At 46.4% G+C, this 16,976-nt stretch overlaps 1 protein-coding gene across 2 annotated transcripts in view; it reads left to right on the top strand.

Moving 5' to 3' along the window:
• LOC135369950 (mitochondrial sodium/calcium exchanger protein-like) overlaps positions 1 to 16,976 on the top strand; it is a 35,180-nt gene that overhangs the window by 13,276 nt on the left and 4,928 nt on the right. For both annotated transcript variants that reach the window (XM_064603558.1, XM_064603557.1), the window contains exons 2-12: positions 3,913 to 4,065; positions 11,549 to 11,601; positions 11,663 to 11,720; positions 12,687 to 12,789; positions 12,866 to 13,033; positions 13,504 to 13,680; positions 13,962 to 14,048; positions 14,120 to 14,305; positions 15,706 to 15,902; positions 15,962 to 16,094; positions 16,286 to 16,482. In XM_064603558.1, the coding sequence (XP_064459628.1) occupies positions 3,913 to 4,065; positions 11,549 to 11,601; positions 11,663 to 11,720; positions 12,687 to 12,789; positions 12,866 to 13,033; positions 13,504 to 13,680; positions 13,962 to 14,048; positions 14,120 to 14,305; positions 15,706 to 15,902; positions 15,962 to 16,094; positions 16,286 to 16,482 (1,512 nt within the window). The remainder of the gene's footprint in view (positions 1 to 3,912; positions 4,066 to 11,548; positions 11,602 to 11,662; positions 11,721 to 12,686; positions 12,790 to 12,865; positions 13,034 to 13,503; positions 13,681 to 13,961; positions 14,049 to 14,119; positions 14,306 to 15,705; positions 15,903 to 15,961; positions 16,095 to 16,285; positions 16,483 to 16,976) is intronic.

Genomic DNA, 16,976 nt, shown 5'->3' with positions numbered 1-16,976 from the left:
GTCAACCCTCTCTCCAGTTGATAACACTATCGAAGCTGAACACACGACTTGTTGGAAAGTAACTGTTCTCAGTCTGGAACACAAACACACAAATCTCGAGACGCCCGAAACCATGGAAGATTGAAATATATACGGCGGTCGTCGAAAAAGCCAGGCAGCGGAGGGAGTCGAACCACGTACCTCTCGATTGCCGGGCTAAACACTACACCGTAGGCTTGTGGTCGTCTGTTTGTGTTCCCCAGCCCCAGACCACAACCTACCAGATTATAACGACCATGTCATACGGACTCGTTCCCTGCGCCGCATTTGGAAGCTAGCGGCGGCGCCACTCATCGGCTCGGTTATTGCTTCCTCAACTTCTACAATACTTTGTACTTCAGCTTACCTTAGTATTTGTGTACAAGCGGTGGATGTCCCACGGAAGATGTCTCATTTTATAGTTGATGATCATCACTCATTCTACGCGTTTTCATAGGAGTTGTTGCTGTCGTCTGCTACGGTAGTCGTATATACGTCCGCTTCTGCGCGTTCAAAATTCAAATTTCCATTGTCCAATCATGTTGTAGATCTCGCGGGCCGATGAGTAGCGCCCCTAGCGGATCGCGCGGACAGGCTCCTCATAGGGGTTGCCGATTATGACTTGGTCGTTATAACAGACAAGTTACTTTCCGCCGTGTTCACCAGATGCCGCTGCCTCGTGGTGCTGTGTTGCAGAGCATATATGCATATAATCGACGCCACGGTGGCCTCTTTGTGGATATAAGCGCTTATTACACTTGGCCCCAAGATTTGCAGTATAAATGTCAATGTAAGAAGTGTGAGTATAGACGCTTGAAAATCGGCACAAAGTACCCCGAAACTCATACGCCAGTGAGGCGGCCGCGGGCCGAGGTCACGTGTTTACGAGAACCAATAAGAATGGGGTTATCACAATTCACAATCCTCTGGCGTCAGAGCTGAACGGGGAAGCTTGTCCAAAGGTTTGTATGTAAAACTGCCTTTTGGGCCTGTTGGTGAATAAACAGTTGAAAGCGTGCGTTCAGTGTCTGTTTGTAGCTCGCAAACGACGACACCCAGGCAAATGGTCCTTTTTTTCCTGAGTAATGAGTACCCTGTCGTTCAGTATAGAATGCGTGAATGATGTAATGGACCACAAACATCAAAGAGTCACAAATCCCCCTTCAACTTCATAACCTAAAGAAGCGACACCATACACGTATTTCATTTCCACCCCAACCTCAGGCTGAATTCTAGAAACGTAGCGCCGCCTGTTTTCGTGTTTTCTTTTTTGTTTGTTTTTTATGCGCGTGCACCATGACAGCCCATGTGGTGGGAACTCGGTGTGTCATGGCAAAATACATTGTCTGCTCAAGGTTAAACGTTAGAGGCTATGTCATGTCAATGTCATTAGAATAAGCGTACTGACACACAAATCAAACAAAGATGAGCAAGTGGGTATATACTGCCCTATAGCCCAGTGACTCCCCAACATACATCCCTCCCTTCTCTTTTTTTATATTTATTTTTTATTGTTTCTCAACACCCACTGAAATTTCTGAGATTGCCCAATACATTTAGCTCGGCTACCAATGCATATATACATATACCCCCTCCCCCCCCCCCTCCTCGAAATAAATGAGAAATATATACCCAGAAATTATTACTCTGGCCGTTATGCGGTCTTCTGTTTTGTTCTGGCATATCCTTTTCATTTCCACAGCAGACACTTGCACTTTGCTCTTGATCGTATACATTGCCATCCACGGTACCGCTCTGTTCACATGTGTGGCACAGTTGCACATCTGGTCGCTGGCATCGCTAGGCGAAGGAACCAGGGCATGACATTGATTTGCAGGTCATATTCGTCTACTATTTGTATTCCTCCTTGTGTCGTTTATAGAAGTGATAACAGCACGACCGGCGCGGATTTTTCTTTTTCTTCTTCTTTTTCTTTCTCTTTTTCTTTCGGAACCCCCGTAAAACGGGGGTTCCGAAAGCGCCCGAAGTAAAATTCAAAATTTAGTACCTTTATTAAATTAATGAGCGTACGCAAATGAGTTGCTCACTGCTCAGTTCTTGGCCGATGTCTCAGGGATGCTCAGTGAAAACAAAAGTTTTTCGATAGCGCATACTGGTGACGTATTATTCAACAGGGGGATATTCCTGAAACACCGCTAAGTAGTATATGTAGATAAACATAATTCCTTTCCCTCAATACACTAGCGTGCAGTACAAAGTGTGGCCATACTGCCCTTTTCAAGTAATGTCTATGTCCTTAGGGGAGGTTCTATAGAAAGAATAGCCGGTCCATGCGGTCTTGCCTTACTGGTTACAAAATCTGCACTACAAAGGCGCTCTGAGAGAAAAGATAACCCTTTTGTGTCACAAAAGAACCGAACTGCACAACCGAAACGTCCGACTACATATAAGAACCTCTGTGATATACAAAGACATCTTCCAAGGCGCAATTATGACATCAGGACACGCAGTGATGACTTCTGTCTCCGCAAAAGAACGACAAATGCGTAATTCACGTGGGCGGTTGCCGTCGGAAGCATTCTGAAAGAAAATTGTTGGCCTTGGGGAGACTGTGAGACTGTGGCTATCGCAACGCGGAAAGAACGAGATCTTTTCTCGGGCTCGTCCCTAGCGTTCTAGCACCAGCAAGTTTAATACACGTAAATAAAGTGGACATGAATGCCCGTTTATTGTATGGGTGGCTAAAAACGTGCAACGTCCAGGCATGATATTTTGAAGCTCTGTGGCTGCTTCGTTTCGGTTCGTAGTCGTAGCACATCCAATGTCCTCGAATCTGCATGCTACTCTCTTCATTACACGTCCTTTCCTCCTCGAGCTAGAAAAAAGAAAAAAAAGAAGAAAAGAAAAGAGCAGAATATTATAGCACAACGCTGAACTGTGAGGGAACGCACGGTTACAGCCTTGTTAAAGCTAAGTACGGTGCTGACTGTACGGACTCCGCAACAAAATCACCACAACGATGGTGACATAGCAGTAACCCTTGCGGTGTCAGAAACATACATACGAAGTATTGCGTTCACAAAGTGCGCAGTTTTTATTCGAACGAATTATATTACGAAGTGAGCGCTTCGCCTCTGTGAAGCTAGAGGGCGCTGAAAGAAACACTGCCGGCGTCATCCTGCATGGAAGAATGCAAGCTTCGTAGCAGACGACAATGCCGGATGACGTCACAGTATCTTCCTCCGGGCGAACCGCTGTGCGCTTTGCATGTTGGTTTCGGTTTGGTATTTTCATCATTTGTACGAAATAATTACTCGCACAAAATGAATGCGAATGTTGTATTCGGTATCAAGGGAGCAGTCCGTGTTCGGTATGATGCTCACCTAATTTTTTTCGAATCCTTCCGAAGTCTCCCTTTAACGTACGGAAGTGATATGTGTGGTAAATGGCATTTAGTTCACCGAAGAACAAAAATAAGACATTCCGTGAGAGGTGAAGAAATCTATTTTCTACCAGATGATGGATATCTGTTCTGTATATCAACCTGGCTGCAATTCTTGGCCCATGTCAGAGCCATGTCCAACACCGTCGAGGACTTCTGATGTTCTTGGAATTCCTCTTGGCTACCGGCTTGCTCCAGACGCTGTAGGGTCCTCCCCTGCATCTCAAGGACCATTGGCGCTTCTTTCATGTGCTTCTTCCTTTTGTGTGACGTAGCGTTGCGCAACCAGAGGACGGGAGTTCAAGAGTTGTACTTGCACATAACTTCATTTTCATATTTCACATCTCACACTTCTCGTGTAATGGGGTAGTGTACTGCTCCCAAGCGGTGAATCACCCCAGGCCATAGTCATGATTTAGTTGTTGTTGCTGTTGTTGTTCTGTATATACTCTGAAACAGCAACTAACGTCTATTCTTTGTGTCTTTTCCAGTGTGAGCGCGTGCATCACTTCAATTCCAGCGAGCAGTGTGCCTTCGTCCGAGGATGCGAGCAGTGTCAAGAAGACGAACAGTTCATCCCTTACATGACGTTCGTGTATTGTGCCTTCGGATCGGGAAATACGCCGCCAGCATTAGTATGTCTCGTAAGTGGACGTTTTGTCAACCTTTGCAACTTTCGGCGATATACAACAGTACTGCGTGCACTACTGGAGTATTTGGTATTTGGTAGAGAGTTGATAACGTGGCCTTCGAAGTATAACCGGATCTACTGCACTCAATCAGCGGATATGGCTCCGGTAGATGCGATAACTTCACGGTGACGTTATCAACGGTTTACTAAAATTATGGTCGTGTTCAACTGAAGAAGGACAAGAAATCTAGTCCGTCAGCTCTCAAAATATTACTGCGCCGCATGAATAGGACGGCTCGACACAGAGAGGTCACGCTCGTTCCTCTGTGAGATAATGTAACCCATCATACTCACTCTGCTTCCGTATATTGACTGGCGCTGCACTATTTCTCCTGGCGCGCTCTTGCGCCTCATTATCTCCAAAGGGCGTATTTAGTTGACGGACTAGATTCCTTTTCCTTCTTAACTTGAACACGACTTTACACTCTTAGAAATGAACTTCACCGCATAGCACGCTTCAAGCCAACCATCATCCCGAATGACAACGTTCTCACCCCTGATTTGTTGAAAACAGGAGGCGGAGCCTATTCTGTGCCTTGCATAATGACACAAAATATGCTCCGCCTCCCGTTTTCAACAAATCAGGGGCGGGAACGTTGTCACTCGGGATGATGGTTGGCTAGGAGCGTGCCATGCGGTGAAGTTAATTTTTAAGAGTGTAGTTAGTGGCAACATAAGTCATACACTAGACCCCGCCCCCACACAAGAATCGCTCCGCGCGCGCGAATGTAGTGCGCGCGGCCGAGTGTGTGTGTGTGTGGGGGGGGGGGGGGTAGCGACTAGAGAGAGAGAGAGAGCACTACATCGCGGAGCGGGGGCGTCGTGCAAAGGCTGGTAGCCAATCGCACGAGCCTTCCACGAATGACTGGGCGGTTCCAATTGTACACTCTTAAAAATGAACTTCACCGCATAGCACGCTCCTAGCCAACCATTGTCTCGAATGATATCGTTATCTGCCCTGATTTGTTGAAAACGGGGGGCGTACGCCATTTCTGTGACACTTATGCTGTTCATAATTGTCACAGAAAAGGCGTACGCCCCCTGTTTTCAACAAATCAGGGTAGATAACGATATCATTCGAGATAATGGTTGGCTAGGAGCGTGCTATGCGGTGAAGTTCATTTTTAAGAGTGTAGGGCTTAAGTTGTCGCTGACTATGACGACCCTCTGTTGACAAACATGTGACGTCACGAGAAAACTGGTTCTAGGTTATATTTTGAAGCGGGAAAAACGCGTCGGCTGACAGGCTCCCCCTTCCGAAATCGTACCTTTGGTAGTGCATTTGGGAGAGGAGGAAATCTTCCTCCCTAATGTGAAGTCCCCATAGAACACCTCCTGAAATATATTTTAGCTACACCTAGCTTTTTAGATTGAATTTTAGCTACACCTCCAAGAGCTCTATTGCTGGTGGCCATATCCTCCGTGAAGGTCGGTGCGTAGAGATTTCGACGCAGGTTGGGTCCACAGACCGACGGTGCCATTGCTACAGACGCTATGCGAATTCAGCAGTTCTTCATATATGGAAAATACTTGCGAGCTCCTGAACGTATAGACACGCGATGCCCGTCTTTATCACTGTTATCGTTCTTGAAGACCCGCGGTGGACAGGCTTTTCACCATGCGCTAGCTATTTGGAGCCTGCTCGCTTTCTTATCGAGATATTGGCGCACCGTATCTCAAGATTTTTCACCTTGACCGTTATGCCACGTAAGCGGTAACTGCGTATGGTGATTTCTTCACGCAAAACCCGTGACGTCATCCTGGCGGAATATCGGTGACTCCACCCACAGGCAACGATTTCTGGACGTCACTTCGCGGCCCGACGCGATGCTTCTTGTCTGGAACTTCTAATGTAGCTTCGACTAAAGGAGAACATGAACATGAACTAAGGAGAACATAGGCAGGGCTTCACGTGAAGAATACAGAGCGGATTACTGCGTGAACATAATTTGTCTACAGACGCTGACCAGTGAACCATTAATATCCCTAGGACGTCCGTACAAGGTCGCGAACGTCCTGAGTATTGGGACATCAGTGCGATACCCATGGGGTGCCCCCAGAAGGACATTGACGTTTCGGTTTTACGGTACCAACCAATAGCTAGCACTATACGCCCATATTTTTTTCCCTGTTTTAAACCAACCAACAAACACTATACAGAACAGATATTCAGTGTTTCTCCCTATTCACTTTCACTGCATCGTACCGTTGCCATGACGACCAGCTATCGAACAGGAACGGTAAGAAACACAATTTTCGATCACGCACCTGGAAATGGAGCTGTGCCTTCTTGCACGTGATTGCATTGTTTGACTGCCAGTTAGCCAGGGATTTTCCCAGCACCCCCCCCCCCCAATAATCTTGCAACCCCCAACTTGCGTGCCAGAAGGGTAAGAATAGCCAGAAAAGCTGCAAATATGGGTGTCACCCCCCCCCCACACACACACACACACAGACACACACACACACAAACACACCACGAGTTGAAAGTCCTGGGATATCCCAGCAGTCAACCGTAGTGAAACAGCGATTTCGTTGCAATATTCTCGATTCATGCGCAAGAGACGAAAAATAAAGGAAAACGCAACTGATTCATGAGCATAACCACGAAAAAAAAAACAGAAAAAGATTATAGTATTGCAGTTGCTGTACATGATTACGGCTATGACTTTTAAAAGTTTAGCGTCAACACTGTAACATGATTTGCCCTGTGTAACTCATTACTGAAATGCGCTTCTTTTTTGAGCAGCGGTTCCAGTATGTAGTTACTTCTCGTTGCGCATCCATACTTGAGAAGCTTGATTGTTCCGGAACCGTGTTAGTAATTAAATACACTTCCTATGACGCACCAAGTAAATGCCGAGTATGTATTAGAGTAATTCCGCTGTACAGCAATTAATTGTGCTTCAAGTAATTAGCGTACGAACATACATCGAGGCCGGGGATCCGATAGTTTCGGACTTATTAGCGACCCCGTGGCGACTCAGTTCACACGAGCGACATTCCTCCAGAAGCGGAAGATGCGAAAAGCGTCATAGCTTTCTGCTGTCACGTGTGCGCGAGCGCTCAACGCCGTGTCTTCACGTACATTGCTAACCATGGGTAATATCCTGCTACACAGCTACAAGATATTCCGTAACAGACGACAGGAAAACACGCTGACGGTGTCGTCTGCGAAGTGCCGTCTGCTAATTGCTCAGTACGGCACAAGATATTCCGTAGCAGACGACAGGAAAACATGCTGACGGTGTCGTCTGCTAAATGCGCAGTACGGCACAAGATATTCCGTAGCAGACGACAGGAAAACATGCTGACGGTGTCGTCTGCTAAGTGTCGTCTGCTAAATGCGCAGTACGGCACAAGATATTCCGTAGCAGACGACAGGAAAACATGCTGACGGTGTCGTCTGCTAAGTGTCGTCTGCTAAATGCGCAGTACGGCACAAGATATTCCGTAGCAGACGACAGGAAAACATGCTGACGGTGTCGTCTGCTAAGTGTCGTCTGCTAAATGCGCAGTACGGCACAAGATATTCCGTAGCAGACGACAGGAAAACATGCTGACGGTGTCGTCTGCTAAGTGTCGTCTGCTAAATGCGCAGTACGGCACAAGATATTCCGTAGCAGACGACAGGAAAGCATGCTGACGGTGTCGTCTGCTAAGTGTCGTCTGCTAAATGCGCAGTACGGCACGCCCGATATTCTGCACCGCGTGAATGCTCACATAACACGGGTCGGAACTTCGTCACTGTAAGCAGTGTTTTTGCTTTTTCTTCCACTAGAATATTCCGCGAGGATATCGCTCGTGTGAATACACGGCCAGACTAGCTCAAGGAACACAATTTACCGTCTCCAAAGGACTTCCGCTGCAATGTACGCGTTGCAGAGTACACAGCGCAACAATGTATCACGCTGCATATACAGCCGCCAACAACAAGGAAATTGTCACGTTCGCAGCCCGATTGCCCGTTTGTATGAACCCGCAGAAAAATACACATATGCGTTAGAAATGTCCGTGTTTGCAGCTTTCCTGCCAAAACTTTCCCGTGCGCAGTCACGCAGTTCCGTTTTCTGCGTCAGCCAAAAATCGTGTCGTGTTATGTATTATTCATTACGAGAGGCGCAACACGAAACGAAGCGTTGACGGGTGGTCGTCTGCTTTGTTATGGTGGAAGTCACACAGGGGAGAAAATAGTTTTCAGGAAAACGTTGAAGTTTCACGATAATGTCGAACGTTTCCGCCTGATTCATTTGGACTGGGTGACGTCACGTTGCCGATAGGACTGGCAGCGATACGGAGTCAGAGGGCGTTTACGACTTCCTAAAGCTCCCCAATATTTGAAATAAGGGGCAGTAGTTTCGTATAGAACTGAACAGACAAGTAAAAACATCAAAACATGTGGAGACCTCATTGTCTCAAAGATATCACACTTACATTCAATAGTACGAGCTCCTATAATTTAGGTAGCTTTCATCCAACGGGAAAACTAATAATCCGTGTCATAAACTTGAGGTCAATGTATTAGCGGCAGAGTTGTACGTAATGCGTTACTTTTTCTTTTTTTTTGGCAACGAAGTAACGGCATAGTTACTTTCCAAAAAACTAACTAGTAACGTATTTCGTTACAAAAATTGGTATCCCGTTACCTCAAGCTATTTTGTTACTTTTTTCCCGCCGTTCCCCTTCGCCTATATATGGACTAGAGTGACTCTGTGGTGCTCGGACCTGGATGATGAGTCAGCAGGTTCCCGGCATCCACGTCACTGACATATGTACACCCTTCCGGAAAAGCCACGTAGTGGTCTTCCTTCCTGACCCATTGCAAGATAGAAATGAGCTTATGGACATACTTTAGAAGCGATAAAAAAGCGGAAACAAACAGAAAGACGACACAGCATAGACTGACGAACAAAATTTTTATTGACAGACTTTTAAAGTATGAAACATCGAACAGCCCTTTTTTTTTACCCTTTTAAAGTATGAAATACCGAACAGCCAAATTTTTAACAATTTTCGAGCTTATGGGGACATTCTATGTCTTTGTAAAACCCGCGCCAGGTGACGCACCTGCTGAAACAGGCGATCTCCTATGTAACCCTTATTTTTTTATATATATATATATTTTTTTTTTTTGTTGTTGTTGTTGTTGTTGCGCGCGAGGGCTTCGCAACTGCACCGCAGCCTGCGATGACCAGGAACTGGCGGAATTTCTTGAAACTACGGGGGACCTTTCCGCAATGAAAGCCCACTTCCCTCGTGTGCATGAACTTTTTCTGATGCTGAACACGCCTGTTCCTTCAAAGTGCTTCCGTTGAGCGCCTGCTCAGTTTCGCCGCCGATGTATTCTCGAGAAAACGCATAAATAAAACCGTTGGCCATTTTGAGCAACAACTGCTACCGAGAATAAATTCAGTATGAAGTGTAAATGAAAATAAAGGCATGTTGACTTCATAATTTGGCGTTCTGCAACGTCCTTTGTAACGGAAAGGTAACTCGTTAGTAACGAGTAACGGTATTTAGTTACTTCTTTTTCTTTTTTAGTGTAGCGTGTACAAGTCTTATTAGCGGCCGCCACGCAGACGACATCTTAGCAGACGACAATGCTTCACCCTCAGCCGCAGATGCGATCACAGCGCCAATATTTATTTCCACGTGGCCGTCGCGTGCCGGCCACGGAATGGAGCGATACCATGAACGACACTTAAAGGATGATCACACGGACATCACATGTCGCACTGCGGGCAATCTCTTTCAGTGCTTCCAGGAACGACGCACCGTTGAGTAGGCGTAGAGGAATAAGGGAGTCCGTATTGGTAAAGACGAGTTTGCAAGGTCCGGGATAGCCAGGGCCTCCACCTTCGACGGCATCCCAGAAGGCGTCCAGATTGCGTCCGAAATCACGAGCTCCCATCGGCGTAGCGATTTCGACATAGCGGGCCCAGAAGTCTGGTACCGTGTTTATTCCGGTGCAGTCAATAACGATCTCGCGCATGTATGCTTGATGCAGGGGGATCCGAGCCTTGACTTTGTTACAAAACCGGTAAAACTCTCAGTTCCGCGTTCCGCCTTTTGTGCTGCGGAGAAAAAGCTACGCCACATCTGCACGCCGAGTAACCACACGCGAACGGAGCGCTCCCTAGAGTCAACTTTCTGGACGATGGAAAAGCGCGAAGCGCAAAATTCGGTAGGAGTAGGTAGAGGGGCTCCGGAAACTCTATAACAATCGCTTTTTCTTCTTCTTCTTCTTGTACTAAAAATGTTGCTAGCTCGAAAATAAGGGTTTTTCTGAAAACAAATGCGAAATCCACGTCTGTAGACTGCATGCTGTTTCGTGGTCTTAAAGCCGAATTAAAGAAACCGTTCCGTCATTGCGTCTTCGGGATGTTCCGATGTGTACCAGTACTCCTATACAGGGTGTCCAGGCTAACGTGCACCAGGGTCAAAGAAAAAACAAAGACCGCGGTGCGTCATAGGCGAATGAAAACTGCAGAATACTGCGCGAAGTCGCGTGTTCCAGCCGCCCGTATTTTTTTATGGTGGCCTATTAATTATTAAGCGCAATTAATTGACAAACTTTTTAATTGTTCGTCTCAGGGCCGAGATGTGGATTCGAAAGTTTTAGAGCGTGTCGAGAAATACCCATGGCAAATTTTTCCTTCCTTCGCAGTGTGGAGTGCTTTTACTGGCCCCGCGAAACCCGAAAGTGTACCACGTGACACGAGGGGAGCGCAGCAACGCGCGCGCTTCGATTTCACAGCTCTCAAGCGTACAGAAGAACTATGGAGAACTACTACCTTATCTGCCGTGAAGCAACCTTCAAGTGAGCTCTGACCTGAAGGTCGCTTCTCGGCAGATAACGGATGTAGTTCTTTCTCCACACATGGCGTACGCTGTAGGAAAGATTTGCGATGGGTATTTCTCGACACGCTCTGCAACTTTCTAAAATACCTTTTTACAAATGCAAGCGCCACCTGTGGCATGCAAGGGATCATGGGAACTTGGAGCGCCTTAGAGCATTCCGAGACGGCCAGAGGCGGAGGTAGAAGAAGAACAACAACATTCCCGTGTGCGCAGCAGCAGCGTCAGCCGGGGTGAACCATAACCGATGCAGACGACGGAGCAGTGTCCCTCAAACTTCCCATGCTGCTTTGCGCCGCGCGCATCTTTTTAAAACCGTCTATTCACATCTCGGTCCCTAGACGCGTACAATTAAAAAGAAAAGTCAGCCAATTAATTGCGCTTAATTAATTAGTCGGCCACAATGAAAAAATACAGGCGGTTGGAACACGCGACGTCGTACAATATTCTGTAGTTTTTTTATTCGCTTATGACGCACCATGTTTTTTTTTTAGACCCCCGTGCACGTTAGCCAATGTTACACGCTCCTTCCGATCTTTTACGTTCTTTTCTCTTATATGTTAATGTCCTTCTTGCAGGTAATAGCCCTTCTTACCATGTTCGTAGGCCTAGGAATTACTGCGGACGACTTGTAAGTTTTCTGCCCTTTCGTCCACAGTCAAGATAGAGAAATGTTAACTCCTGCTTTACAGTCTCGCTCCAGCTCTCATCGTCATCTCTGACACACTTCGTCTTTCACAAAACATCGCCGTATCCTTTCCTTGTGTGTCTTTACTCTGTTCATAGGTACGTTTTAGCGAGAGCCGTATACACCTCTACCCGAGAAACGTCATCATGACGTTGGTAGACAGACTGAAACCGAAACAGATCGGAAAGAAAAGTAGGACCGAAGGTCGCGTCCCTTTCAGAGACCATCGTAATCCCCTCAAGACCGTGGCTTTCGGGCGCGACCTTATTCGCCTCTAGCTTCTAGCGTAGTTCAACTCTACCAAATTGGTGGCGCTGTCGAACACTATGACGTCATTTGTTTACAAACAGGGAGAGGTCTATTGGACCTGCACGTCTACATACACAGCGCAATAAAGCACATATCTGTAAATCGTTATTCGCGAAAAATTATGCCAATCCAAATGTGCTAAAATTTATAGTAGTTTAAATAAACCTCTACCCAAGAAACGTCATCATGACGTTGGCAGAAAAACCGAAACCGAAACAAACCAGACGGGGAGGGCCGGGTTCCACGAATGGAATCGCGTCCCTTTCAGGGACCATCGTAATCCCCCCAAGACCGTGGCTTTCGGGCGCGACCTTACTCGCCTCTAGCTTTGAACGTAGTTCAACTCTACCAAATTGGTGGCGCTGTCGAACACTATGACGTCTTTGTTTACAAACAGGGAGAGGTCTATTGGTTTAATAAGTTGGTTTAAAGCTGCATTGCGGACTAAAAAAAATATTTTATTTCATACTAGAAATCTACTTCACTCAAAGAGTAAATACGCAAAACAAAAATGCCATCAGTGAACATTATTGGCTTACACGAATTTGCGAAAGAATCTGCGAAACATCACAGTTTCGGATTCTCCAATAACGACGTCATCGACACCTTCCCGGTCTCCGTTCTCCACGCCATGTTGGAAGACTGACTGATTATGATTCAATCATTCATCTTGATTCAATCACATCAACAACACAGTCCTTAACCAACATATCGCACAGGGCATCACATTTCTAGCGTTTGGAAACGGAGCACCGGACATCATATCTTCCCTCGCCGGCATCCAGCAAGCCAGGCCTGATCTGGTCATCGGTGAACTATTTGGTGCGTTTCAAACATCGTCTATGTGCGTTACGTAAAGTCTTTCTTCTACACAGTCGGTATGTTTTTGCACGTGCAGGTGCTGGCATCTACGTAGTATGCGTGGTGGCCGGATCCATATGCTTGACGCAAGACTTCAAGATCATGGAACGTCCATTCTTGAGGGACATCATCTTCTACATAGGCGCCACCTATTGGGCATTTTACATATTTTATACGCAGAAGATGACATTGTATCATTCGATAGGTAAGGGTATTCACGGAGAGTGCGAAAGTAGTCCCAGCAGGGCATGACCATTCACTCACTTCGCCCAAGCCACTACAGGTGGCGCTATCAGCTATGGTAGTTCAGAGCCGTTTATTAGGAGAGTTTGGCCATTGGGAGGAGCCTGTCCCAAAGCGCGCCATTTGACGTCACACGATGGGCGGCGCCAAGACCAGTGGCACCATTTTGGATCAGGGCTATCGCCTTGAAATCTCCCATTCCGCCATTTTGGAGCAGAGGCACAGCCTTGAAGTCGGTACAGCCGGTCAAGTGGGCGGAGCGATGACGTCTGTGACGTCACGGCGGCTCCCCAATCTCCGGGCGGCAAAAGATCACAGAATGGCCAAACTCTCCCTATAAACGGCTCTGTGGTAGTTGAGTGGGTAGTTGTGTACCGGGTAGTGACATAGAAAGAAAACGACACCTGCCGCTCATAAACTTTATCTTTTCAGGGTTCATCATCTTGTACATCATGTTCATTGCCTTTGTGGTGACCAGTCGAGTTGTTTATCAACACATGAAAGAGAAAGAACTTGCAAAGGCCGAAGAAGCAAAGCTATCTAAATGTAGTCAGCATATTAGCACCATTCATCAACAGATGAATGGAGATCAGACTGGAAACTATCTTGGTGGGTGTATAGCACAATTTTTACGTGTTTACTGTTCTCCGTGTTATAAGCCGCTCTTGCACACCTTATCAACTCCAGTTTCAGCTTTTTCTATTTCACAACCATGAGGTGACTTTTTTTTTTGTCCATATGATTTTGTCCATATCCATATATCCATGTGATTTTTTTTGTCTTTTTTGTCTTTTTTTTGTCCTTTGACTTTTTTTTTATTTTGTCCATATGATTTTGTCCATATCCATGTCCATGTCCATATGATTTTGTCCATATGATTTTGTCCAAAGCTCCACCGCCCGTGCCACTCACATTCAGCAAGGCTGCCCACGAAGAACCAGAACCAGAACCAGAAGACATGGGCATCATGTTACGACGTAAGGCCCGTGAATATATATATAGCGTTTGCTGCATCTTGCATTATTGCTGGGTTTCTATGCGCGTGCAGGTTTTAGTTTCCGTGAAAGCATATCTCATCGTACCAGGAGGCCCACAGTGACGGGGGTTCACCTGCACAACCACAGAAGAAATTCCATCTTCATGATTACCGCCTCGGAGCAGGAGCGTATGGCGCAGATTCGAAGCCGCGCGTCAAGTAAGGCATCTAGTCGACGTGACAGTGTATCCAATCAGAGTGAGTACAGACAATATGTTCTACTCTTTAAAGGGACGGTGGCGTCCAGAAACCCATCTGTGAACCAGCTATGTTCGGTATTGACCCACAATCTACTTGGCAAATGTTTTCGATTAAATAAACGAATTTTTTAAAGATCAGCGCTGCTTCCGCAGCTGCGGGGGCTCTGGCAACAACGATGTCAGCGTGACGTCATTCCCTAACAGAAGGAGTGAAGGCGCGTTCCCACCGCTCAGAAAGACGCCCGCAACGGCAGAAACGTCACTTGGAGGCCGCCGGAGGCACGTTCTCTGGACCGTTCAAGCAGTTGCTCCTTGCAGGCGGTGGTGATGGTGAAAGGGCTTGCCGTTGTCAGCCGACTGACGCCCTGGGGAAATGTGCGTCCTGGGCCGACTTCTAGGGGAACTGTGCCGACATATGTCTGAAAGCGTCTGAGGAAAAGCCAGGAAAAACCCCAGACAGGACAGCCGGCACCGGGATTCGAACCCGGGTACCTCCCAGTCTCGTTGTGACATAGCTAGCACACAAACCACTGAGCCACGGGAGCTTGCAGTCCTTGCAGGACTGACGACGGCGGACTGCAGGGACCAACCAATCAAACCTCGTAGCGCGCGTGGAAGTCTCGCTATGGTGGCTAGATGAATATATACAATATATACAATATTCATCTAGCCACCATAGTCTCGCTCTCCTCGCTCCTCGTCGGTTTAATCTCGAGAGAATGGCGAACCTCGGTGTGGACACTCTCGCCGTTCTCCTCTCCCCTCTCCGAGAGCGCACGCTCGGCAGTGGGAACGTAGCTTGAGAGGGATTGCCCGCACCGCTGCGGCATATGTCTTTTTTTTTTTTCAAGGCCGTGCTCTGATTGGTGGTGTAGGGAATGACGTTTTCGCCTTTTTCCAGAGAGGGAATCTTGCATACTCTCAACATCCGGCATCTGCTTTCGCCATGCATTCCACCGAATGGAAGTCAAACTACGCCACTATATCGCGTGGAATATGGTCTCTGCACACTTAAAAAGTGAACTTCACCGCATAGCACGCTCCTAGCCAACAATTATCTCGAATGATATCGTTATCTGCACTGATTTGTTGAAAACAGGGGGCGTACGCCTTTTCTGTGACAATTATGAACAGCATAAGTGTCACAGAAATGGCGTACGCCCCCCGTTTTCAACAAATCAGAGCAGATAACGATATCATTCGAGATAATTGTTGGCTAGGAGCGTGCTATGCGGTGAAGTTCACTTTTTAAGAGTGTGCTCAACGAGGAATAAAATGGCACATAATTTCGAAATCGTCTAGAACGGATGCGACCGTCCCTTTAAGATCTATATGTTCACATAACATAGTTATCTATTGACCAATTAACGATACGTGCACATTTCCGCCGTAATATAGATGGGATGCCTGCAGTGATGCTTAGCCCGCAGGCAGCGTCCAGCCTCTCCGCCCTGGTATCCATAGCCGCATCTGTCGAAGACCTCGAAGCACCTCAGCTGTCGCCGCTTCGAGAACTGGGCCTTCACTTGTTGCCCATAGATCTGAATGAGTGGCCGGAGAAAAAGTGGTACGGAAAACTCTACGAAGTATGCAAGGTAATTACTTCTTTTAAACGTTAACGTGCTGACGTATGAACACCTGTTGATCGTTACAGGCTCCCATCTACTTCATCCTGACCTTAACTACTCCCGTTGTGGATTATGAAAACGATAAAAACAATTGGTGCCGTCTTCTGAACAGCCTTCACTGCGTCATCAGTCCCATGTTCATTCTGCTCGTTACTCAAGGTAATGAAAGCACGCCAGATGCGGATTCGTGCATGACACGGTATAATCCGCATATTGCATATTCAAAAAATAACGCATATAACGAATAATTTCGCTAGCATTCCACTACAACGAATTTCCGTATATCGAAGCACACGTATACAACGATGTATTTAAATCGTTACACACTCTTTCCACTCTCTCTCCCACAGTTGTGAACATCACAGTAGCGGGTTTCCCAATCGCAGTGATCGTCTTCTTAGTAGCTGCATGCTTGGCCCTCGTTGTATTTTTCACGTCCAAATACGATGAGCCTCCGAAGTACCACTGGATTTTTGCCTACCTGGGGTTCTTTGTAGCAGTTTTCTGGATATACGGACTTGCCAACGAAGTGGTGTCATTGCTCAAGGTATAGTATCTTTTGGAAGCTACACGAAAGCAATAAAAATGAATGGGAGAGAGAGAGAAAAAAAATCGATTCTGTAAGCTTAAAAGCCTAAATCACGAAAGCATCACATATGCTCGTGATAACAGCTTTTAGAGATTCGGAAGACTTCTTAAGGTGTTTCCTAACGCCAAAAATGAGATAACGTGTAACACTTTAATGGCGATAATTCTTGCTGCTAAAAAGGATAGCTCGACCTCCAAGCACCAATTCGTAAATTTCTGTTTCCACCGGTAGTGCACTCCGATTTACCGTATTTTTCGCATGTTAGAAATTTTTTTTCCGAAGTTAAATTTTCCGGTGTTGGTTAAAATTTTTTGAATTTTTCTGAAATTTCAGAAAAAATTTTTCCGAATTTTTAAAGATTTTTTCTTAAATTTTTTTTTCTGAAGTTAAATTTTCCGGTGTTGGTTAAATTTTTTGAATTTTGTCTGATATTTCAGAAATTTTTTTCTGAA

This window comes from Ornithodoros turicata, chromosome 10 (assembly GCF_037126465.1).
Source record: "Ornithodoros turicata isolate Travis chromosome 10, ASM3712646v1, whole genome shotgun sequence".
NCBI classification, from domain to species: domain Eukaryota; kingdom Metazoa; phylum Arthropoda; class Arachnida; order Ixodida; family Argasidae; genus Ornithodoros; species Ornithodoros turicata.
The sequence above is the reverse complement of the archived record's forward strand: the minus strand, read 5'-3'. Positions and strand labels throughout refer to the sequence as shown.